A 26413-nucleotide genomic window follows, 5' to 3' on the forward strand; every position below is an offset into this window, starting at 1 on the left:
GCTGGGAGACCCTGCAAGTCACCGGCCTCCTGGCTCACCCGCAGGTAGGCGGGGGGCACTGCGCCCCGCCGGCCGCCCCCTCCCATCCCCCTGCCACCGCCCGCGCGCAGCAGTTCCCTGTAAGATGCCTGCTCTCTGCTGAGTGCTGAGTCGCTGAGCGGCTCGCTCTCCATGTGACTTCAGTTTCCGTCCGTTCCTTCCGCAAGTGCTAAAATAATCTGATGCCCCAGGGAGAGGAGGCAGCCCAGCCCCGCGTTCGGCTGCTCTCGAGGAGGCCGGAGCCCCGGGAGAGGATGCGCCCCGCGGAGCCGCCTGGGCCTGCGGGAGCCGTGAGTATTTCCTGCGGGGCGGCCCTGCCGGGGTGGGCGCGCTCGGGCGCCGCTGGGTGTAGGAGGTCGGTGTCCGTGGCCCACGGCCCGGGACTGACGGGGAAGTTGTGGCTTGCTGCCTCCAAACGCCACCGCTTTGGTGCTCAGTTTGGGGGCCACAGCTCTGGGTAAGTGGAAAAACCTCCCTCTGGGAGCACTTAGAGCTGAAAAAGGTGGTGTGGTGTAGTGAAAACAGTGGAGGCTTCTGATTCCTCTTTTGAGGCTTTGAGTCCTGGCTCTCTGGGGAGAATTTCTGAGCCTCAGTTTCTTCATCTGTGAAATGGGCACGATAATGCTCCCTCCCTGGGCTGGGTGACTGGAGGTAATGAGGCTATTCTGTGAACACTCAGCGTGCTGAGTGCTTGGATCTCCCTTCCTCCCCCACAACGTGGTTTGAGAATCACCATTTCATAGATGAAGGCACCGAGACTCATTAACAGCAACACATATTTATGGCCGTCTTAACGTGTGTAGGTGTGTTCAAGGTGTTGGGGATAGAACTTGAACAAGACAGGCAAAGCCCCTTCCCCAAAGTGTTTGTCCTTGGGAAATTCTGTAGGGTTCTGTTACTTTGACTCTCAGCTAGTAAGTATCAGAGAGAAACTAAACCTCAGGCCTCTGACCCACCCCTTGTCCAGTGCTCTTCCCAGCCCTGGTGGCCTCTCCATGTGGGGCAGGTTATAGAGGGTTCGGCTGTATCCCCATGCACTCAGGAGCTGACATAAGTAAGGAGCCACTGACCGGGCTCTTCTGTATGGCCCTCAGAACGGGCTGCTAGCTCACTTTGCTCCAGAGAGAAGGTGGCCACGTGTCCAAAAGTGTCTGGGACTATAGGAGGCTGAGCAGGATCCTAAGAATGGAGCCCCTGATAGGACTGGTTCTAAGTGGTGCACTTCCAGGGGAACGGAGGGGACCCCACTGGAGGTTTCTTCGCTGATGGGTGCAGCCTATAGGAGTCTGGATGGTAGAAACATTCACTCCATGGAGCCGGCCTTGCGAGACCATGTGTGCCCCCTTCTCCTACCTTCTCCTACTGGCTGCACTGCTCAGACTGCTTCTGTGGATGCTGATGGTTTGCTGGTCTCATAGCCCTGAGACTTCTTTTCCTCACACACCCATAGGTGTGTACATGTATGTCTGAGAGTTCCTAGAGGTGATTTAGGGAATCCTGGGCAAAAAAAAAAATAGAACAAAACAAAACCTTGATTCTTGCCTTTAGGTTAAAAAAACAAAACAAAACAAAACAGCCAGTTTCACAAAGAAGGTGCTTTTATCTAGTAGGTCCCCTCATAGGAACTTCATGAAAACCCATATAAACCTGATCCCACATAGTGCTTACACCTGTCATCCAAGAGCAGGAACCTCCCAGAGAGCAGGGCCTGGTGGCTTTGGCCTGGGGCCTGTGTTAGGAATGCATTGACCTCTCTCTGTCCCTGACTTCTTTCTTCATCATAGAAGAGTGAGGCCAGTACCAATTATAATCTTCTTTCTGGCTGCAGCGTGCATCCACACCACAAAGTGTAAACTAGACTCTTGGATGGACGACTAGATGTGCCTCCCACTATCTTCAGACCCGCGTTATAACCACATAAGTTAGAGGACAGTGGGCTTTCAACCATGACTGAAAAACATTATCTTTCTCAGGACATGCTGTATGCTCAATGATGCTTAGGACGTGTCTGCATATTAGTGACAAATATTTTTGCCCTTGATAGAACTTCTTTATTATACTCATTTCCCACCCCTCAAACTATTCTTCTCAACATCATTGAACAAATGTTATGTGTTCATTGTGTGGGGGCTTCTGGGCTAAGTTAGGTGATGATCTCTGAATGCTCACAGAGGTGAGGAGAGGGATAAAGGACACTGGTACTTGGATCTTATCAAGCTTCACAAGCAACTGTAAACATGAGTTCAGGGGTCTTTTAATTGCAAATGACAAAAACCCAACTCAGCCTGGCCTCAGAGAAAAAAAAAAAGATTTATTATTTTAAATAACCAAAAAGTCTATGTGGAATAGCTTCAGGCATGGCTGGATCCAGGTGCTCAAACATTGCCAGCTTTGTTTTTTTCTGTTATTAGGCAGGTCCTAAAGCTGGTGGCAAAGATACTCCCATTGCTCCATGAATTCAAAGAACTGCAGCTTCAAGCTTAGTTTCCACCAGTTTGGCGTGAGCAGGAACAGAAAGCCTCTTTCCCAATAGTTCTAACAACAATCCTTCTGTTGAGTCTCATGGGCTTGTTGTCAGTGATGTACCCATTATAAGCCAATCACTGTGGTTAGGGAAATAGAGGGCTCTGATGGACCCAGCCTGGTGCTTAGGCCCCTCCTTGGAACCAGGGATTGAGGTCAAACCCAAATAAACATGGACTTCTTAAGAAAGGAAGGCGGTTGGTTGCCTGACAATGTAAATGTACTTAACACTACTGAGCTTTACACTTAAAAATGGTTAAGATGGTAAATTTTATGTGTATTTTACAATTAAAAAAAAAAAACAAGGGCACCAGAGTGGGGCAGTCGGTTAATCGTCCGACTCTTGGTTTTGGCTTGGGTCATGATCTCAGGGTGGTGAGATGGAGCTCTGCACCCTGCACAGAGCCTGCTTGGGACTCTCTTTCCCTCTCCCTCTGCAACCCCCCTTGCTCGGTTGCACACACTCTCTCTCTCAAATAATTTTTTTAAAAAATCAAACAAAGAAATAAAGAAAGAAAAAGGAAGGTGTGGTTTCCTCAAAGGGGAATTGAGGAGTTGTTACCAGAAGGAGAAATGATTGTGGGTAGGAAAAACCAACGGATTTCCAGAGTAAATGGAGTCAGGTGCTGAGACCAAACCACATGTGTCTTCTCACTTTAATGCATGAGTGATTTCAGACTTAACAAAGGGAATAAAGGAGGAAGTAGAGCGCTGTCGTGTTCTCAGCAGCAAGGTGGGCGTGAGGAGCAGGGCTAGTACCTGTGATGGGCTGAATGTGACCACGAAGCCCTGTGAGGACACAGGGACACCCCATGTCCAGCCCCAACCCAGAACATCGCTGTGGTCAGGTGCTAGCTATGTTCCCAAGAGCCTCTCTGCTGTGCCTCCTGGAAAGAAAAGAACCGGGAGGGGATTTCTCCACAGAAGTTAGCACTTGGGCTCTGTCTTTTTACCTTGACTCTTGTCAAGCAGGACCAAAATGTCTGAGGCAGCCCAGCACCCACAGTGCCAGCAGGGGCTCCTCTTGGGGTACACATCATGTTCTCCAATAACCTCATGTCATTCCTTTTTAGATGTCAGGCTGGATACTGGTTCCTCCTGGTCCTCCCTGTTACTCCTCGTCTGGTCCAGCCATTGTCCCTTGGGTCTCTCCTGCCTTTCCTGTGTTTCCTTGGGGGCCCGACCAGATGCCAAGGCTGGGTTCTCCCACTCAGGTCATTCCACGCTTGGCCCTGGGGCACCTCCTTCAGCTTCAGACACGTTAATGGTCTCCCTATCGCTGCCCAGACTGACACCCTGAGACCTCCTCATGGGACTCCTCTCATGGCCTTTCTCTTGTTCTAGGTTCTCGAGCCCTTTCTCCAATCCCTAAACTGAAGTTTCCATTATATTTAGTAATACTGGCTTATTTCCTTCTAAATGCCCAGATTTTTTCTAGGCTTTCTAGCTCCTTTTGCAGAACTGTAAAGGCCCTCATCTTTGTCACAGGTACACTCCATGGCATTCACAGGTTACCTCATCCCAACAAAAGCCCCGTGGCCCCTTGAACACTCAGGGGTACTATTCAGAACATTCGAACACTGCATGGTACAGGCACTGTCCAGTCGGAATGGACATTGTCATTAGAAGCAGGGTTCTGGGGCCCCTGAGGGGGCAGGTGTTACCTCCTTGGTTGTTGGATCATTGTGGGGTCCTGGCAGTTCCAAGAGAGGGGCCCGGCTCATGGGGTGTCTATTTACCAACAAGTACAAACCTGTGCCCCAGCTGAACATTCACTCAACATGTATTCCTCCCGGGCAGGTGCATATCCAGCACCTCCTACCTGGGCCTGAACTCAGCTCTGGTTTTGGCTTTGCCGAACAATTACCTTTGCCCTTTCTGAGCCTTGAATTTCCTATCTGTAAAATGGAGATAATGAATTTGAACCTCGATGTTTGCGCACCAATGTTCACAGCAGCATTACCCACAATAGCCAAAAGGTGGAAACAACCCAAGTGTTCACTGATGGGTGAATGGACAAACAAAATGTGATCTATACGTACAATGGAATGTTATTCAGCCATAAACAGGAATGAAGTTCTGATACCTGCTATCACATGGAAGGACCTTGGAAACATTATGCTAAATGAAATAAGCCAGGCACAGAAGGACCCATATATGGCACGATTCCACTTACAGGAGGTACCTAGAATAAGGGAATGTTTAGAGAAAGAAAGAACAGTGGCTACCAGGAACTGAGGGGAGGGGGGACGGAGAGTTACTGTTTAGTGGGCAGAGTTTCGGTTTGGGTAGCTGCAAAAGTTCTGGAGAAGGATAATGGTGAGATTGCATGGCAATATGAATGTGTTTAATTCTACTGAGTTGTACACTCAAAATGGGTTAAAATGGTAGATTCTATGTGTATTTTACCCCAGTAAAGACGGGAGGTAATAATGCCTAGTCTGTAGAAATGTTGCAGAGTGCTAAGTGAGATCAAAGGTCTCTAAGAAACCTTTGCAACCTCAAGTGCTATTATTGCCATTATTATCCAATAGCAGTAAGTTATAATCCACTTGTTTTGGCTTTATCCAAGAATTCCCTAAAAACCATTGTTATTTTAGGGGGAAGATTTTGTTTTTAAATCACATTGCTCCCATTCCTCTGTGAATTCAAATAGGTTTTAGAGAAGAAGAAAAAAACAAGATACCTACCTTGCCAGTACAATTTGAGGGATTTTGAAAAAGACAAAATGATCTCCCCTGCCATCCTGAAACTACACCATGAAAACTTTATTACTTTTCACCATTACCTATCTAAATACCCATTAGAGAGCAGTGCATTAAAGAGGGTATCAGTCACTCACACTGCAATGTCAGCTGCTTTCTTCCTAATTTTGGCTGAGGACACTAAGACAGTGATTATCAAATCTTATTTTTTTTAAAAGATTTTATTTATTTATTTGAGAGAGAGAGAGCACAAGAGGGGGAAGGGTCAGAGGAAGAAGCAGACTCCCTGCTAAGCAGGGAGCCCGATGTGGGACTCGATCCCGGGACTCCAGGATCATGACCTGAGCCGAAGGCAGTTGCTTAACCAACTGAGCCACCCAGGCGCCCCAAATCTTATTTTTTTTTTTAACAAGACAAACTTTCCCCAAATAGCCTTTGCAATCTCAAATTGAGATTAAATTAATTAAACTGATCCAGAAGATTGAACGAGGAGTTAATTTATTTTTAGTTACATCACTTGATATGCATTCTAAAGTATTTAGGGGGAAGTATGCTGATGACTGCAATCTATTTCTAAATGCGTCAAAAACTAAGATGGATTGAAGGCTGGGATAGAGGGATAGGTAGAGGTTGTGTGAAAAAAGCAAGTGTAGTGAAATGTTCAGAGTAGAAGCTAGGTGGTGGGTATACCAGCAATCCCTGTCAAATTCTTTCAACTTTGCTGTATGTTTAAAATGTTCATAATAAAATATTGGGAGGAAAGTTAAATTACTAACATTTTCCTTTTCATGAACATAAAAATCAAATAATAAAAAAAAATTCTGTAAGAGCTATAACTTTCTATACTATATTATATGGATCATTGCTCAACTGAACTCTTAGGATGTGATGAGAAGATGACACATGCATTGGGCCTTGTAGGATGAATAGGAGTTTGGCAGCTGGAGAAGACCAGAAAAAGGGCATTTCCCACAGAGGAACCAGTGTGTGAAAATACATGATTTAGTCATGGATAGCAAATATCCGGGGGTGGCTGGCGCTTGTGGTATTGAGGTTGAGTTTTGCTGGATTCAGACTAGGTTTCAGTTGCAGCTCTGACATTCTCTGGCTCCGCAGCCTACACCTTTGTGAGCCTCAATTTACCATGTATGAAATGGAGATAACATTCACCTGCTAGGATGTTGTGAGGATCGTTATATGCAAAGCCCCTGGCACAGCATTTATCCCAAGGTGAGCACTCAATAAACATTAGCTGTTGCAACTGAGAGCCTGGGAAGCAAGTTGGGAGCTTGATTCCTACCCCACTGAGCTGGGCAGTCCTCCGGAATCTGTATCGTGTCATTCCTCAGTCGGGCTCTTTCTGAAGGGAACCAAGGTTGGAGGGGCGGCGGTAATGTATTTCCACTCTGGGCCATAAGCCTTGGTTCTCACCTATAACCCCTTTCCTGCCCATAGTCTCCCACAGACTCTGGGTGGTCTCTCCTCCTCTGAACGTCCCCAGGTCCACACTCCGCAGCTCAGACGGATGGGAGAAGGTAATGCCGCTCCTGTCTTATTTATTTCAATGCCAGCTCCCTGTTTACATGGAGGAAATCTGCCTTCCGTTTAATTCTGACACTACCTTGTCTTACTAATCAAGTCCACACGTTTCGTTATCTTGACAACGTTTTTCACACACATTCTCTCATTCAGTCTTGACATGACCCTGTGAGATCAGCAAGGCACTGATGGCCTTATTGTCACCCACGGCCACATTGGAGTGTGAGAGAAAGCAAACTTGTGATATTGAAAGGAAATGACAGGTTTGAAACTAATGCATCGTTGCTTGGGTGCCTGTCCACAGAGATTATGTGGGTCTCTCCTAAACAAAGGTGACAACACGTTCCCACCACCAGCCCTGTAAGAGCAAGGTGTTGTCACCCCACTGGGAGCACATTTGCGTTTTTAAACCTGTGGCCGTGGAACAGGACAGAGTGAACTGACCTCCGTTCATTCTAAAGGGCTGACCCTGACCACGTAGGGAAGCCGGCTGACTCCTTTGTAGCCCTGAGGAGACAAAGTCCGGCAGGGTAGTGTTTAAGCAGCATGCCACACACTGGCTGCCCGGAGTTGTCGTAGGAAGAGCCCAAGAGAAGAAAATCTGCTATGGCCTTCAGCCTCCCTCCAGGCGCGCGCAGAACCTCGGCCACTCCCAGATGAAGCCTCTTCTCCCAAGCTCAGGTGGCATCGGGCTGATCAGGTGTGCGAGGCTGGGGTGGGAACCAGACATCTGTATTTTAAACCAGTGCTTGGGAACCATGGCCCCACCTTCCCTGTGGCACTTTGTCCATATCATCTCATCTCTGACCTGAGTGGTCTCACCTCCAAAATACTGGGGGGTAGTCCCTTCAGAAATGCTACAGTTCTCCAGAAAAAAATGGTCAGGTACTAAATTTGAATGAACATGCATGTGCCAGAAGAGTCATGTGCAACAGATGTGTCCTTTCTCACATACCTTCTTAGGGCCACACGTCCAAGGAGCATTCCAATAAATTCAAATGGTACAACTCCTCGCTTATTTGTGCAGGCTGAGAGTAGGATCCAAGTCCTAGAAGCAAGTAGGAAGGGTGAGCTCCCACCCAGGGTATGGTTAAGCACGGGCAAGTCGATAACCTGCCAAGGATGACGCTGTAAATATGACAAAGACTATTTTTTGAACTCTCTTTGAAAACTTGCCTTACAACACAGGCATTATGATTCCTGTTTTCCTGGGGAGGAGATCGAGGCCAAGAAGTTGAATGACGTACTCAAGGTCAAGCCAGGCTTTGAACCTGTTCCATCTGTCCCCTTAGCCTGCGCCATTCCTTCACCCTTCCCACCACCTTCCCAGAAGCTGGACTGAGAACATGCATCTAAATCTAAATCCCCTGGACCCTGAAAATGAAAAATAATGTCTATAAAACAGCTTACTTTAGTTATTAGTCAATGATATTTTTTTCTTCCATTAACTCCAAATATGATAGTTTTAAGCACACTCGCAATAATTTCAATTCTAAGTACCTATAAGAAATTCTCTATTTTAGTGATATTTATTAGGTTCTGATTATAACATATTTTAATAATAGATTGATTCCATTCTTTTAAAACTTGTCTTTTTTTAAAATTTTATTTATTTATTTGAGAGAGAGAGAGCACAAGCAAGGAGAGGGGCAGAGGGAGAAGGAGAAGCTGAGCAGGGAGCCTGACATGGGGCTCAATCCCAGGACCCCAGGATCATGACCTGAGACATGTAATGGACTGAGCCACCCAGGTGCCCCCAAACTTGTCTTAATATAGTAATTGAAGTTGATTATTGGAAAATTAGAAAACACAAAGAAGCAAAAATACAGATAGGAAAAAGCAAATTATCAGGTGCAATTCTCCCCACTGTTGAGATTCAGATGTGTGCCTTTTCAACTATTTTCCATACACATGCAGGTGAATGCATATTCCTTTAGCAAACTTGGGATTATACTATACATTCTATTTTACATCTTCCTTTTTTCTTAATATTTTATTATGAACATCTTTCCATATCGCTAAATATATTGCCACTGAAGAATTTTTAATTGCAGCACAGTATTCCCATCATATGGTTGTAGCATAACATATGCAGCCAATTCTTTCTTTGTTGGACTTGTAGATGGTTTCCACTTTTAAAAATTATTATTACTAATATGGCACTGAATATCTCTGTAAAAATATTTTTACATACATTATAATTCCTTTGGATAAACCCCTAGGAGTGGAATTATTGAATCAAAAATAATCTACAGGGGCGCCTAGGTGGCTCAGTCGTTAAGCGTCTGCCTTCAGCTCAGGTCATGATCCCAGGGTCCTGGGATCGAGCCCCATATCGGGCTTCCTGATCAGCAGAGAGTCTGCTTCTCCCTCTGCCTGCCGCTCCCACTGCTCATGTGCTCAATCTCTCTATCAAATAAATAAATAAAATCTAAAAAAAAAAGTAATCTACATTTTCAATGTCTTTGATAAATTTTGTAAAATTGTCCTTCAGAAAAAGTGTGCCAATTTTCTCTCCCATCTTCAGGGTATAAGAGAGTTCTGGAGGCAAAGGGTCCTCAAAAGCCATTGTGTTGCCTATGTTTTAACAAGTTCATTAGTAAGAGAGAAAGCCAGGGCACCTGGGTAGCTCAGCTGGTTAAGCAGCTGCTTTCAGCTCAGGTCATGATCCCAGTCCTGGGATAGAGTTCCGCATCGGGCTCCTTGCTTAGTGGGGAGACTGCTTCTCCCTCTGCCCCTCCACCTGCTTGCACTCTCTCTCTCTCAAATACATAAATAAAATCTTTTAAAATTTAAAAAAAAGAGAGAGAGAAAGCCAGAGAAGCAAATTATGAGGTCTGAATTCACACATCAAAATTCTAAATGCCGTTAACCCAATCCTCGGTATGCAAGTTCCTTTTATTTTTTTAAATTTTTAAATTTTTAAAATTTATTTATTTGAGAGAGAATGCAAGTAGGGAGGAGCGGAAGAGGGAGAGGGAGAAGCAGACTCCCCACTGAGCAGGGAAGCCAGACTGAAGCTGAGGTTGATCCCAGGACCCCAGGAACATGACCTGAGCCAAAGGAAAACACTCAATCGACTGAGCCACCCGGGCATCCCTGCAAGTTCTTTTTAGACGTTTCTGCGGTGTGAACATTGATCCTTTACAAAATATAGGAATGTACTGATTCAACCAAAGATTACAACTGGTTCTTTTTTTTTTTTTTTTTAAGATTTTATTCATCTATTTGAGAGAGAGAGTGAGCGAGCGAGAGAGAGCACAAGCAGGGGGGTGGAGGAGAAGAGGGAGAGGGAGAAGCAGGCTTCCCACTGAGCAGGGAGGCCAATGCGGGGCTCGATCCCAGGACCCCGAGCCGAAGGCAGACACTTAACCGACTGAGCCACCCAGGTGCCCCTACAACTGGTTCTTTACTTTTATAACTATTCTTCATTTTCTTTCACATATAATACCAAAATCATATTTAAAATATCTTTGGAATTAGTACACGTTTTGGACATTTATCCAAAGAAGATGTAGAAATAAGTCAATAAACTCATGTAAATGCTCAACATTGGTTAGACATTGGGGAAATGCAAATCAAAATCACAAAGAGATAGCACTTCACACCTGCTAGGATGGCTGGAATAAAAATGACAGGAAATAACCAGTGTTGATGAGGATGAGGAGAAATTGAAACCCTCATACACTGCCGGTGAGAATGTAAAATGGTGCAGAAACTGGAAAACAGTCTGGCAGTTCTTCAAAATCAAACAGAATGACGGTATGTCCCAGCAATTTCATTCCCAGGGTCTATACTCAAGAGAATTGAAAACATGGCCAGAATAAGCAAATCCATAGAAATGGAAAGGAGATTAGTGGTTGCCAAGGGATGGGGGAAGTGACTACTAGTGGGTATAGGGCCTCATTTTGGGGTGATGCAGATGTTCTGGAATTAGACTGTGGCGATGGCTGCACAACTTTGTGAATATACTAAAAACCACTGAATTGTATACTTTAAAAGGGTGAATTATATGGTATGTGAATTATGTCTAGATGTTTATTTTTTATTTTTTTATTTTTTTAAAATTTTATTTATCTATTTGACAGAGAGAGAGAGACAGCAAGAGAGGGAACACAAGCAGGGGGAGTGGGAGAGGGAGAAGCAGGCCTCCCATGGAGCAGGGAGCCCGATGCGGGGCTCGATCCCAGGACCCTGAGATCATGACCTGAGCCGAAGGCAGACGCTTAACCATCTAAGCCACCCAGGCGCCCCTATGTCTCCATTTTTAAAGTATACCTTGTAGCTTATTTGTAGGAAAAGAGAGCACAAAGTGTTTTTAAATTTTTTTAGACATTTTTCTTAGATTTCATAGCTACTTATCAAAGTAATCCTAAACTCACTATTCAAAAGTTGAATAGTTTTTATCTTGAATCTATATTTCTTTCTTTCTTTCTTTCTTTCTTTCTTTCTTTCTTTCTTTCTGGCCTCGATCAGAAGGACTTGGGCCCCCCTCATCTTGAATTTAAAGTTTGAGCTAAAATGTTATTCTTGCTTTCCTTTTTCTCCCTTCTTTCCTTTTCCAGACTACATTTTAAGCAGTAAATATATCTTGCTAAACCATTTGCTTGGTGTCAGTACAACTTCTCCAAGAAAAATCTTGCAAATCAAGTTAGTTTTATGTGCAGATTCTCATAAAACAGAGATGATGTCTACAATTATCTAACATGATGATTTGTCAGTACCCAAAATAAGTCAATTTTCCTGCTACAAGAATCTAATTAGTTTTAGAGTACACTTTTTTTTTTTTTTTTTTAGGGAGGGAGTGGGGGTGGTGGGCAGGGCAGTGAGAATCTTAGGCAGGCTCCACATCCAGCACAGAGCACCATGTGGGGCTCGATCTCACAACCCTGAGATCATGACCTGAGCCAAAATCAAGAGTTGAACACTTAACCGACTGAGCCACCCAGGCACCCCTAAAAAGTGTTAATTTTTTGTAACTTTTAATTTTGAGACCATTTTGAACTTACAGAAAAATTGCAAAAATAACAAAGAATTCTCATAAATTCTTCACCTCCATTCACCATTTTGTCATGTTTGGTTTCTCTCTTTCTCTATTTATTTATTTAAAAAAAATATATATGGGGGTGCCTGGCTGACTCCGTCGGTAGAGCCCACGACCCCTAATCTCAGGGTCATGAGTTCAAGCCCCACACTGGGTATGGAGCCTACTTAAAACACACACACACACACACACACACACACACACACACACACACAGGTATTTTTTTCCTGAATGATTTGAGAATAATGTTGCAGGGCGCCTGGGTGGCTCAGTTGGTTAAGCGACTACCTTCAGCTTGGGTCATGATCCCGGAGTCTGGGGATCGAGTCCCGCATCGGGCTCCCAGCTCAGCAGGGAGTCTGCTCCTCCCTCTGACCCTACCCCCTCTTGTGCTCGCTCTCTCACTCTCTCTCTCAAATTAAAAAAAAAAAAATGAGAATAATGTTGCAGACATGCCCCTTTACCTCCAAATAATTCAGTGTATATTTTCTAAGAACAAGGATAGTCTCTTACATAGATGTAGTACAATGATCAAAATCTAGACGTTTAACATTGATATAATATTGTTTTTTGTTGTGGTTGTTGTTTTTAAGTAGGCTCCACTCCAGGCATGGAGCCAAATTCGGGGCTTGAACTCATGACCCTGAGATCAAGACCTGAGTTGAGATCAAGAGTCAGACACTTGACTGACTAAGCCACCCAAGCACCCCTATATAATACTGTTATTTCATCCATGGTTTGTATTCAGATTTTGCCAAGTACCCCAGTAAGACCCAGTAGTAACTTGACCATTTAGTTAAGGAGGTGTCTGCCAGTTTCTCCACCATAAAACTGCTATTTTGCCTTTATAAGTAATCTGTAGAGAGGTACTTTAAGACTAGATTAATACCTTGTTTCCCAATAAATTTTTGCTCTTTTGTTTTCCCATCCCTTGATCATTCTTGCCTGTAGGATACACTTTGAAAAATACATTGCTAGATTCAGATTTCAGCCACTTTCTCTAATTTTCATAAACCTTGCATGCACTTTGTTGTCAATTTTGTCCTTTGTGTTTAAGCTTATTTTTTTAAAGATTTTATTTATTTATTTGACAGAGAGAGACACAGCGGGAGAGGGAACACAAGCAGGGGGAGTGGGAGAGGGAGAAGCAGGCTTCCCGTTGAGCAGGGAGCCCGATGAGGGGCTCAATCCCAGGACCCTGGGATCATGACCTGAGCTGAAAGCAGACACTTAACAACTGAGCCACCCCCGCACCCCTGAGTTTAAGCTTATTAAAGAGCAAGTCTTATTTTAGTTAGCTCCTTTTCGTTGCCAACATGCAATAGTTGGGCCAGCCCTTGGGGGGTCGGGGGTGGAGATGCTATCATGAGAAAACATGGAGCTTGGAAATGGATCTGACCCTGCAGAGAACCATCAGGAACCCTAAAGGCAGCCTCAGAGCCCATTCTTGCCACCCAGCCTGCAGGGCCCACCATATTGTCACTCTTCCTATTCCACCTTCTCTGATCTCTGCCCTCTGTTGACTGTTTTCATTCTTTTCTGTTCATATGTCTTGTAATCTAACTCATAGCTCCTGCTTCCTCATGGCAAGATCCCTCAAAAATTCAATTCTACCTTCTCTCTGTGCCTCTTAGCTCCAATTTCCACTGCTCATTACCTAATTTGGGGCACCTGATTGGCTCAGTCAGTTAAGCGTCCAACTCTTGATTTTAGCTCAGGTCTTGATCTCAGGGTCATGAGTTCAAGCCCCGTGTTGGGCTCAACACTGGGCATGGAGCCTACTTAAAAAAAAATTACCTAATTCTCTCCCTTGTCTCTGCATTGGGATCATTCAGAGGGTGCTGGCTGCATGTAAGGATTGACCTCCTCTGGCCAGGTGCTCCCCCAAGATTCTATCAGCTTGATGGAGGTGGAGGTAGAGGTGGAGGTGGTGGGAAGGTCATATGTTTCCCCTGAGGGCTGCCTCTTAGAGGGACTGCAGGTGTGGTGGACAGAGCTATTGACCAACCTGGACAGTGGAAGTTATATTAGTGCATCAAGTCAGAACACGTGATCTAACACTCTGGTGCTCCTTTCAGATAGGAGAGAAGCTATCTGGAAGCTCTAGTTTGAATGTCAGATGCTAGAATTCTCAGGATATCTTTAAGGTTTATGTTAAAATGCATTTTTAAAAAAGATTTTATTTATCCATTTAACAGAGAGAGACACAGTGAGAGCAGGAACACAAGCAGGGGGAGTGGGAGAGGGAGAAGCAGGCTTCCCACCGAGCAGGGAGCCTGATGCAGGGCTCGATCCCAGGACCCTGGGATCATGACCCGAGCCAAAGGCAGACGCTTAACAACTGAGCCACCCAGGCACCCTGTGTATATGCATTTTTAACAAATGTTTACTGAGTATCCTTCTAAGGAGAATATTTGAAAAATGTTATGTTCCAAGAAATACTGGGACAACAAATTACCATTATTACCCCTCTTCTTTTAGGAACTCCAACATTTATCTCATGTTCCTTGTTTATTTTTATTTTGAAAAATTTCAAAATTTACAGAAAAGTTAAAAGAAAGTATCATGCTAAATTTATCTTTTGGTAATATTTTGCTTTAATTTTCTCTCTCTCCCACACCTAGGCCATGTGAAAGTAGGTTACATAGGGGCGCCTGGGTGGCTTAGTCATTGGGCGTCTGCCTTCGGCTCAGGTCATGGTCCCAGGGTCCTGGGATCGAGCCCCACATCGGGCTCCCTGCTCCGCGGGAAGCCTGCTTCTTCCTCTCCCACTCCCCTTGCTTGTGTTCCCTCTCTCGCTGTGTCTCTCTCTGTCAAATAAATAAATAAAATCTTAAAAAAAAAAAAAAGTAGGTTACATAAATTGTAGATATTGTGAAACTTCACCCCTAGATACTTTAGCATGCATTTCCCAAGAATAAAGGCACTTTCCTACATAGCCAAAAAAAATCATTTTCATACCTAAGAAAATTAGCAATAATCTGATAATATCATTTGTACATAATACTGTCTAAAAACACATCATTTGGTACACATGTAAATTTACCCCAGTTGTCTCAAATTTTTCTCAGAGATTTTTAAAACTCCAAAATCTACTCAAGGTACATGCATTGCACTTGGTTATTATGCTTCTTCTTCACCTGTAATCAGACCTCCCCTTTTCCCCTCCACTGCCTTTCTTTGTGTTTCAAAACTTTGACTTCTTTGAAGAGCCCAAGCCAGTTGTCTCGTAGGACAATATACAGCCTGGATCCGTCTGATTGTTTCCTCATGACTGGGTCCAGGGCAAACATTCTTGGCAAGGGTACTGCTCTGTGTTTCCCAAGGCGCCCCACCTGGAAGCTCAGAGTGTCAGGTGGTCTCACCACAGGAGATGCTAAGTTTGAACATTTGGTGAAGGCTAAAGTCATTCTAATTTTTTTGCTACGGATCAAAGAGATCAAAGCTGTTTGCCCGAGGCTTTCAAATACTTCTTGGTAGTAGGAATTATTTGAAATGGTCACAGACTGGGGTTTCTGTTCTTTATTATCTGTTCTCTGTGGTGTGTGACCAGCTGCCCTTGCCTTTCTCCCAGGATCCCAGGTGGGATTTGCTCTTTTATTTTTAAACAAAGGCAGATTCCCTTTCTGTGGAGACCTCTAGCTAGCACCTGTGCCTTTCGTGTTCACGGATGTCAACCTCACACATTCACACCCTGCACTTACGCATTCTCTGCTTCTAGAGATTTCTTCCCCTCACACCAGTCTATAAATATTTTTTTTTACAATTTTAATTAATTAATTAATTATTCGTCAGAGAGAGAGGGAGAGAGAAAGCACAAGCAGGGGGAGCGGCAGGCAGAGGGAGAAGCAAGCTCCCGCTGAGCAGGGAGCCCAATGCGGGGCTCGATCCCAGGACCCTGGGATCATGACCTGAGCGGAAGGCAGCCGCTAGCCACCCAGGCGCCCCTATAAATATTTGTTTCTGACACCAGTACCTCTGAGTTACCATCTTTCTCCAAAGACCCCTTTGTTTAAAGCTTTTCAGCTTCTCTGATTATTTTGAGGAGAAAATTCTCAATTACATGCTAATGTATGTATAACACTCTTAACACTTACTGATAGCACCTTTAGCAAAGAGGGTGCAGTCCCCGCTCTGTAGTAGCAGTGGTGAGATGGGGTGGGGCGGTGAGAGTGTGGGAGTGAGGTGATATTCAGGGTGCCCCTGGATATTAGAAATCCAGCATCCTTTCCTGAAAATGAATCAAAACCCTCCCACACAACAAAACCAAAACTCAAGTCAGAGTTATTCCTTAGTATTACCAAACTTTCAGTATGAGATCTTTTAATGTATAAAAATACCCCTAGATTGGCCTTTACGTGTGGTTGTGTTTTACTACCCGCTGATTAAGACATTACATCATGACAGAAAACTATTTAGAATTAATCACCCTTAAAAAAAAAGTTTTATTTTATTAATACAGGAAAATCTACATGCATTTGGGAAAAAAAGTAGTATACATATATGTTTAAGTGTTGGATGATCTAACAAAACTAGGGATGCTGCTGCACACCTGAACGATTTTGATTTTTGTGACGACAGGGACATGGAAATGTCAGGACTTCAAGGAGGAGAGACACTCACCTTCTCTTCCCCGTCCATTGCAAAAGCAAGCAACACCCGCACAACCCCTCACTGAGGCCATTCCTTGGCCTGCATGTTGCCATCTTCCATTCAAGCGGTCCTAAGCCCAGAACTGAGGTGGGCATGGGGATGGGTATGGAAAGTGCTCCCCAGGATCGGGACACCCTGTCCGAAAGGAGTAAATGTTCCCAACCCTTTCAGCCCGCAGGACCATCCACTTGGTCTTCTTTCACCTTACTTGGCTCAGTGAAGCCGGGGGTTCTCCATACTATTTTGTGGAAACAGAAAAAGCAGCAAGCATACTTTCTAAAACAAAGAGGAATTTTTACAGCTGATATGCATTCTCCTTCCTCACTGTTAGTGTTCTCTTGTTCTAGAATACAGTCTTGATTCATGTTGCTTTTATGAAATGAATCTGTTTTCACCACTTATTTATTATAACTAGGTATGCACAGAGAAAAACCAGACAAAAAGCTATATCGTATTTCTGCCTAAAAAGGAACAGTGTATAGGGGCGACTGGCTGGCTCTGTTGGTCGAACATGCGACTCTTGATCTCGGGGTCAAAAGTTCAAGCCCCACGTTGGGCATAAAGATTACTTAAAATAAATAAGTTAGTTTTTAAAAAAGGAAAACTGGGATTGATATGGTTGAATCCCAGGTCTCCATGATAGCCAATTAGAATCTCAGGATAAATGATTGCACAGGGATGCCATGAAGAACTGGAGGTCCTAATATTTCAAGGACTTCTTAGAGAAGAACCAGCAAGGACATTTTGTGATGACTGAACACAAACAGAATAGTTAGAAGATGAAGAAGAAATATAAATGCAATACTAAGAGGACTTCACTGTAACAGAAGGTAGGCTTTAGAGTCTTCGTATCTCCAGGTGAGATGTGTTACGACATGATACAGGACTTATGTCCTGCTCGCACCTGGGTCACTAGTGTCTTGTCTTTCAAAGCTTTTTATTAATTAGAAGCTCACAATCTCTGGCATCAGCCATGATCATGAAAGCCATGACTGGATAAACTATAGAGAGACCTTATAGAAATTGTTAACTGAATAAAAGAATATAGAACTGTAGACTCTGATTAAAAGAGAAGAGGACTTACCATTTTTTGCCTCCACACTTAGAAGGAACTCTTCAATTTTGTTATCTGGCTTAAGAAGATGCAAACGGAGTCTGTTGATGCCATCTGCTTCTCGTGTCAGGACCTCAGCTCTTATAGAGGGGACTTTCCCAGTGGTCACCCAGACCCGGAGGAGACGTGATACTTATTCAAACCCTATTTGGGTTGATTCGCAGTTCCTCTGTGGCTCCTGCAAGTGGTTCACAGTCCATGAAATGGGAACCATGGATCCAGGCCCTGTTAATTATAGTGAGGGGAGGTTCCAGGTTACCTCATTTAAATTATTAATGTCATACTGCCTTGTGTGCCCTCCATGATAATTATTTTCTTTTCGCTTCTCTTTCTTGGAGATTACACATAACAACCACTCAACCAGCTCAGTGGTGTTTGAAACTCATAAATAATAATTATGTTATTAACTATCCTCATAGTTAATGAAGCACTTTCACATATATTGCTTGATCTCATAAAAACTCTGAATAGTTATTATTATCCCCATTTTATAGAGGGATTATCTGAGTCTTAGAGACTTTATATGAATTGCTCAAGGACGAAGAACAAATACTGGGGCCAGAATTCAAACCCTGGTCTGCCTGGTTCTAAATCCCATAATTTTCCCGTGCTGCCTCATGAGAGGAGTTGCCCAGAGGGAACAGCAATAATTTTTTTTTCCTGGTTGGCTGGGTTTAGGAGGAAGGCGTAAATATATTTTAAATTTGCAAAAATTTTCTCATCGACCCAGAAATTAAAATTATACTCTGGGCATGACATCAGGCCCATCTAGCATTCCAGTCTAAAGAGTTACATTCTCCCTGAAGAAATCGTAATCTTGCCCTGTACACATCTAGATTTGGCATTTCAGTATAAATTGAAATGGCTTTTCTGGAAGGGTCATTGTCACAGCAGCATGTACCATCCCAAGCCTGACAGAGGGGGTGAGGGAGGAAGGGGGGGGGGCAAGTCCATGGTTGCCATTTCCCTGTTTGTCTTCGATAAAATATAGGACGCCCAGTGAAACTTGAATGTCAGATAAACAATGAATTTCTTTAGTGTAAGTATGACGCAAATATTGCAAGGGACGTATTTACATTAAAAAGTTATTTGTTGTTTATCTTACATTCAAATGGCATCCTGTAATTTGCTAAGTCTGGCAACCTTATCTCAAGGTGGGCAGTGATCCCAAGGTTGTTTCCTGTGTGTGTGTGTGTGTGTGTGTGTGTGTGTGAGGATCCTAAGGACAAAGCCCATATGGCTCTGCTTTTGCCATCTGTGCCCTGTACATGCCATGAGGTAGTAGTTCCGTACCGGTGCAGAAGCGGAAGGAGGGCTAGGACGGGGATTCCCAGTGTCCAGCAAAGACTGATGAATTCTGAGTGAGAGGTTCCCTCTGTGGTAAGGAGAGCTGACCTGACCTGAAGTGAAGGCTAAAGTTAATTTACCTGGTTTCACTTTGCTTTTCCGCTAGTCTGTTTTCACTGGTGAGTATTCAGATCTGACCAGGAAGTTAAAGTTAGCCTCAGAGATGTGTAAACTCATTCAAAGAAAGAGAAAGAGGAAGGGGCCCAAGGTGGCCTGGATGTGTGAGGCAGAAAGGTCTGTGGGTCTTCTGGAATAGGTGAGGAGGTTCATATTAGGGAGCAGGCCCTGTGGTCCCTCCCGGGGGCATGTCAAGGAGAGGATGGTGCAGATGAAATGCTGGTGCCAGGCACTTGCCTCTGGTTGTGAGGAACAATGCCACTGGGCTATCAGCCCTCCCAACAAGAGGGCAGTCAGTTGAACAGCACCTTCAGGGAGAGAAATTATGCTGCGTACTCATCCTGGAGCTCAGGGAGGGGAGCTTGGGGGCTGCTCTCAGCCCTATTCCTAAGTTGATCTGGAGCCTGGAATAAGCCCTTATTATTTCTGGGCCTTTGAATGTTCTCCTGTAAAACTGTGATGGCAGAGGATATACCAGATTTCCATTATGGTTTCTCTTAGTTCTAAAATTCTGTTGGTATATGTATAATGTTAAGCCTTCTCATGGTTCCTGTTCTGTGTTCACTGGCCAGGTAAGAGGGCTGGCGACCACACTTCATCAATAATCCTTATTATATCTGAAGATGACTTTTCATTTGCCCCTCAGTTTTTTTCTCTTATCCAGGCAAAACATCAAAGTCCTTTTTTTCAAAGGGCTATATTCAAATGAGTTAACCAATGAGATCTACTCTCCTAAAAGCCTCGTGTCAACACAATAATTAGTAACTCTGTGGGACCAGAAGCTACAATTAATATTTCAATCCCAGTTCACCATTCTTTCATTCATTCATTTGTGCAGCAAATATTTATCGAGCTCAGGAGAGGCATCAGGCAGATTTGCGCTTTGGGAGGAAAACTTCAACAGAATGACAAAACATGGCAAACTCCAGGTGACCTGAGACCTGCTTCCTCAAGTCCTTTGGCTCTCTCTTCCGCTGGTGGGCTCTTCAAAGTTTCAGTGTTCGGCCACCTGTCCATCAAATGGTAGAAGCAAAACAAAAATAAGTTCTAGCCTCCAGTTGCAGGGAAAGGTTGAAAGTGTTGGCTAACCTGAGGTATTTGAAGAATCTGTGGGTTTCCACCTTCTTCCAGCTGTGGGCCTCCAAGACCAGACATAGCGGGGAACCGGCTCCTTCTACTAAGAGTGCAGAGCAGCCCTTGGGGATGTCCTTCTCTGACCCACTTTTTCTCTGCCCTCTGTCCACAGTGCTGCACTTGAGATGGAGTTACTGCCCCTCTGGCTCTGCCTGGGTTTTCAGTTCTTGACATTGGGATGGAGAAATCGAAATGGAATGGCCACAGCTTCCCAAGGGGGCTGCCTGTTGGTGAGTTTTCCAGGGAACTCTGAGCTGTCGGTTGCTTCTGTCCTGACAAGGATCGGTCCATTGGGAAATCTGGTGGATTGTCCATCAAAGAGGGCAGGGAATGAAGGAGTCTGGATCACCTTGCAGCTGCCTACGTGCTGCCGTGTGCAAGCTGCTCCTTAACCAAAGGTTAGGACGATGCCTGGGGAAGGCCGGGCAGTCCCTGCCCCATCTTTTTCATACCTGCCGAAGACAGGAGGCCCCTGAGGTCAGTCACCCAGAACAAGAAGACCTTGTTAAAAATCTGGATGATCGAGCTCCACCCATGGTATCAGAATCCCTGAGTAGGGCGTAGTACAGTTGGAGAAGCCCTGACTCAGAGCTTGTGTATGAGCCAATAGCAAGCGCTCAACAGCCGTGCTGCAGAGTGACATCCTAGATCACGTTCAGGCTGAAGAAGGTCCAGGGAGTGGAGAGCTGAGCTTTTACAGTTTGCCCTCCCCGGGGCTTTCAGCCTGTATGTGGAAACAGACTTGGCTCATAACAACTGAGCACATTTCTGGAAATTTTCTCCCTTGCCTATAAGTCTATGATATCAAAAGTCTGCTTGGGAAACATACATTTAATAAACATTCCTTGAGTCCTATTATATGGCAGGCACTGGGAAGACAAATTGAATGTTGGGGTAATACCTACATTCATCGCTGATAAATCTCAAAAACCCAGCTGGTCGTGGTTCTTAACCACTTTTAGTAACCTCTAACCACTATGCTGTAATATACTCCAGTAGGGAGTGGGGCTTATGAGCCAGAGCAGGGTTAACCCCCCCCTTACTGGCTGGTGACATTGGTGGGAGAGGGGGCACTCTGTGTCTCAGTTTCTTCCTCTGTAAGATACCGAATAGTGGTACCAGCCAATAATACCATAACACTGCATTGTTACGATGATTAAATGAGTTAGTATATAAAGCTCTCAGAACAGTGCCTTGTGTGTAGTAAGAGCTCTACGTTTTATCTAGTATTGCTGTTGTTAGTCTCTGCTACAACTTCAGGCTTCCATTATCCCCTTACAGAGACAATCGAAGATTAACTTCACGGTAGCTAATTCAGGAGGGAATCAGGCATAGAACGAGGAAGGAAGAAAGTGTGAGTTCTTTGATAGCCTTTCAGGGTTCAGGCTAGACATTTGCCTGACCCTCTCCAGCCTGGTGGGCAGGAGCGGGGGTGGGCTGCCAGGGAGCTCAAAGAGTGGATTCCCTGTGGCTCTTTAAAGCCTGAGAGTTTGCGAGTCCAGCTATCTGCAGTGCCCCTCCTTGCCTAAGCCACGTGTTATCATAAAGTGGACATGATGAGGTTTCCTTGGGCTCTAACAGCCATGTGGTCCAGAGCTGCAGCTGCTGTACTGAAACAGGGTCCCACAGCTTGAAGAAAGCCCCTAACCACAACATTCTCCAGAGAGTCCCTGTTAGGGGGAGACCAACACTTATTCAAATAAGGAAATACATTATTTCTGCATGGGGAGACGTAGTTTTGTAAAGACTCAGTTATCCCCCCAGTTAACCCGTAATTGTAATGCAATCCCAATCAAAATTCCAAAGACTTTTGAGGGGAGGGGAAGAGTGAAAAGAACTTGACAAAGTCATTCTGATGTTCATCTGGAAATTAGAAACAACTCCAATGCTCAGCAATAGATTAATTAATCAAATCATGCTAATCATCATAGCTAACATTTATCAAGCACTTACGTCCCAGGTTCTGTTTTGTTTTACATAAACAATCACATTGAGTTCTCAAGAAAAAAAAAACCGTATGAGAAAATTATAATTTCCATTTTACAGGGGGAATAATGAAGGTCCCGACTGGTTAGGTAACAGCCCAAAGTCACCCATTTGTTGAAAAGCAGAACCAAAATGGACTGACCCTAGAACTCTTGCTCTTTAGCACTGTGCTATTCATGCAATGAACTAATATACAGTTGCTTAACAGAATGTGGTCAGATTTATTTTTCTTGCCACAGCGATATGTCTGTACACATTATCGAGGGTGGTAAAAGTAGATTACTGGACAGTTTGCAGAGTGTGGTCTCATTAAAAAAAATTTTTTTTTTCCATAATCACTGGCCTTATCCTACTGACCAATCCTTGAAAAAGAAGGTCATTATTCTTCTATCTTATCCCTTAAAACTTTTTTTCCTGGACACCTGACATCCTGTGACTGATTTTTTTTTGCCAATCTTGTAAAACCCTGGGCTGCGCTAAAGCATCCTGAGGCTTGTGTGATTTCTGCAATAAGAACAGGGTCCTCCCATCCATCCTACCTCCTTATGCTGCACAGTCATGGTGGAACAGCACCCGGGAAGGGCACTGAATTGGGCATTAGGAGCTCTGGGCTCCTGTCCCTGCAATGCCATTGGCTCTTCACTTCTCTCCAGACCCCACTTCTCTGTACCATTCAGAGTGGTGATGAGCTCTAAAGTCCTTTTAAGCTGTAATACTGATCAATCCAGAATGTAGAGGAGCATCCCAGGCAAAATTACTTCAGGTGAATTGAAGATGCCACAGCATCTCGGTTGTCTGGCGTTGACCCCGTTGGACGCACAGGCGTTCCGGGAATAGCGATAAGGATGCGACAGTGGCCGTTTGCGTGAGTGGTGCTCACTGTCAGGCGCTGGGCGGCCTCCCATCCAACCCCACTGCAGTCCCCCGAGCTAGGCACTCTCTATCTTCGTCTCCATTTTTCAGAGCAAAGAACAGACTCAGGCTAAGTTATCTGCCCACGGTCACATGGGAAATAAACGGCAGAGGTGGGCTTCAGACCCGGGTACAGCCTTGGTCCTCAGTCCCTCTCACCGCTGAAACCAAACTGCGAGCACAGTTGTCACTGCTCAGAAGCCAACGGACAGGAGCTCAGATCTCCTCTGACACGCAGTGTGTCGTGAGGGAGGCCTGGGACTCGGCTCCCAGTGACTGTTTCCACGTGATGGTAAAGAACAAAGAGAAGCTCCCTTCTGTTCTCCATTTCCCTATCCTTCTTTTTCTTAAAAAAAAAAGAAAAAAAGATCCCTAGAGCCACTCCCAGCAGTTGCAGGAATGGTCCGGTGAACGGGCCGGGGTTCCGCACGTAAACGGCCGCCTCGGAAGCCCCCTCCGTGCTGACCGCTGTGTTTCTGGACCTAGGTTGAGGGCGTAGCCGACTGCCGAGGGCAGAACCTGGCGTCGGTGCCCAGCCACCTCCCGCCCTCCTCCCAGGGGCTCATCCTGGACGCCAACCCGCTGAAGGCCCTGTGGAACCATTCCCTGCAGCCCTACCCGCGCCTGGAGAGCCTCAGCCTGCACGGCTGCCAGCTGGGGCGCATCGGCCGCGGCGCCTTCCGGGGCCAGGCCCGTCTGCGCAGCCTGGCGCTGCCCGACAACTCCCTCTCCGAGAGCTACAGGGACACGGCGGCCGCCTTCCGCCGCCTGCAGGCCCTGCGCAGGCTCGACCTGTCGGGGAACTCCCTGACGGAAGACATGGCGGCCCTCATGCTCCGGAACCTGTCTTCGCTGGAGTCCGTGTCCCTGGCGAGGAACACCATCATGAGGCTCGACGACTCGGTCTTCGAGGGCCTGGGGCGCCTCAGGGAGCTGGATCTGCAGAGAAACTACATCTTTGAGATCGAGGGTGGCGCGTTCGACGGCTTGACCGAGCTGAGACGCCTCAACCTGGCCTATAACAACCTGCCTTGCATCGTGGACTTCAGCCTGCGCCAGCTGCGCTTCCTCAACGTCAGCTACAACGCCCTGGAGTGGTTCCTGGCGTCCGGCGCCGAGGCTGCCTTCGAGCTGGAGACGCTGGACCTCTCTCACAACCAGCTGCTCTTCTTCCCGCTCCTGCCCCAGTGCGGCAAGCTGCACACCCTCCTGCTGCGGGACAACAACATGGGCTTCTACAGGGACCTGTACAACGCCTCCTCGCCTCGGGAGATGGTGGCCCAGTTCCTCCTGGTGGACGGCAACGTGACCAACATCACCACCGTCAACCTCTGGGAAGAGTTTGCTTCCAGCGAGCTCGCCGATCTGCGCTTCCTGGATATGAGCCAGAACCAGTTCCAGTACCTGCCCGACGGCTTCCTGAGGAAGATGCCTTCCCTCTCCCACCTGAACCTCCAGCAGAATTGCCTGGTGACGCTTCACATCCGAGAGCACGAGCCCCCCGGGGCGCTCACGGAGCTGGACCTGAGCCACAACCAGCTGTCGGAGCTGCACCTGGCCCCGGGCCCCCCCGGCTGCCTCAGGAGCCTCCGCTCACTCAACCTGAGCTCCAACCGGCTCAGGGGCGTCCCCGCCGGCCTTTTCGCGGACGCCGGTAACATCACTACAGTTGACATGAGCCACAACGAGATCTCCCTGTGCCCCCAGCCAGCTGCCTTGGCCCGCCCGGGCCCCCCGCGCTGTGTGGACTTCCGGAACGTGGCATCTTTGAGGAGCCTGTCTCTGGAGGGCTGCGGGCTGCGGGCCCTACACGACTGTGCGTTCCGGGGGACCGCCCTCACCCACCTAGACCTGTCGGGCAACTGGGGCGTGCTGAACGGCACCGTCGCCCCGCTCCGGGATATTGCCCGCACCTTGCAGGTCCTGTCTCTCAGGAACATGGGCCTCAGGTCCGGCTTCGTGGAGCTGGACTTCTCTGGGTTTGGGAACCTGAGGGACCTGGACCTGTCGGGGAATTCTCTGAGCAGTTTCCCCCGCTTCAGGGGCAGCCTGGCCCTGCAGACCCTGGATCTCCGCAGAAACTCGCTCACGGCCCTTCCCCAGAGGGCGCTGTCCGAGCAGCTCAGCAGAAGCCTGCGGACCATCTACCTCAGTCAGAATCCTTACGACTGCTGCGGGGTGGAGGGCTGGGGGTCCCTGCAGCGCCTGCACACCATTGCCGACCTGCACATGCTCACTTGCAACCTCTCCTCCAAGGTCATCCGCCTGCTGGAGCTGCCCGGAGGCGCGCCTCGGGACTGCAAATGGGAGCGGGTGGACATGGGCCTGCTGTACCTCGTGCTCATCCTTCCCAGCTGCCTCACCCTGCTGGTGGCCTGCACCGTCATCTTCCTCACTTTCCGGAAGCCTCTGCTTCAGGTCATCAAGAGTCGCTGCCATTGGTCTTCCATATACTGACCTGGCTACGTGCCCAGGTGAGAAGCTGGGCCCGCGCGTGGAAGAACACGTTCTCCGCCAGATCTCCAGATCTGATGCGGAGGACAAAGCTGGTGAATTGAGGTTTAAGTTAAAAGTTTAAAATGTTTCCATCCCTCGTTGTCCCCAAGCCCTTCCTCCAGCATTGTGATTCACCCTCATCATCCTGGTAAAATATTTATTAAGCGATGTTCTGTGACAATAAAACACATGTCTCTTAAATATTTTTTAAATCAAACTCGGCTTGTGTTTTCTCTTTCTTTAACGTTTTTCGGGAATTTCACCCAGATTACTTTACAGCATCCTCCCCCCGGGTGACAACATGGAGCTGACTAGAGAGGGTAGCAGTTCAGAGCTCCCTGATGGCAAAAACAACTCCAAGAGCTTGTCCTGTGGGTGTGAGGATCCGTGCCCTGGGGGGGTGGAGGTGGGGGTTCACCAAGGACAGGAGTTTCCGAGCTGGGGGTCTGAGATAAGAGTTCTCAACTCCTGGGGCGCCTGGGTGGCTCAGTCGTTGAGCGTCTGCCTTCAGCTCAGGTCATGATCCCAGGGTCCTGGGCTCGAGCCCTGCATCGGGCTCCCTGCTCTGTGGGAAGCCCGCTTCTCCCTCTCCCACTCCCCCTGCTTGTGCTCCCTCTCTCGCTGTCTCTCTCTCTGTTCAAAAATAAATAAATCTTAAAAAAAAAAAAAGAATTCTCACCTCCTGTCGTGGCCACTGCAGCCAGGGTGGGCCTGAGTGCCCTGGGCTCACGCCTGCAGTCTGTGCAGGCAAGCACGGCCCTCTCATGGAAGAGTTCAGAGAACGATAACCGGGCCCGGAGTTTA

At 46.5% G+C, this 26413-nt stretch overlaps 1 protein-coding gene across 1 annotated transcript; it reads left to right on the plus strand.

Annotated features, from left to right (window-relative positions):
• Positions 1–103: 103 nt before the first annotated feature.
• On the plus strand, positions 104–25826 carry NRROS (negative regulator of reactive oxygen species). The gene is made up of 3 exons (XM_078067444.1): positions 104–329; positions 20328–20445; positions 23600–25826. Exons 2-3 carry the CDS (start codon positions 20341–20343, stop codon positions 25568–25570), a joined length of 2076 nt encoding a protein of 691 aa, XP_077923570.1. The 5' UTR covers positions 104–329; positions 20328–20340; the 3' UTR covers positions 25571–25826.
• The last annotated feature ends 587 nt before the right edge of the window (positions 25827–26413 follow it).

This window comes from Halichoerus grypus, chromosome 1 (assembly GCF_964656455.1).
Source record: "Halichoerus grypus chromosome 1, mHalGry1.hap1.1, whole genome shotgun sequence".
Taxonomy (NCBI): Eukaryota; Metazoa; Chordata; class Mammalia; order Carnivora; family Phocidae; genus Halichoerus; species Halichoerus grypus.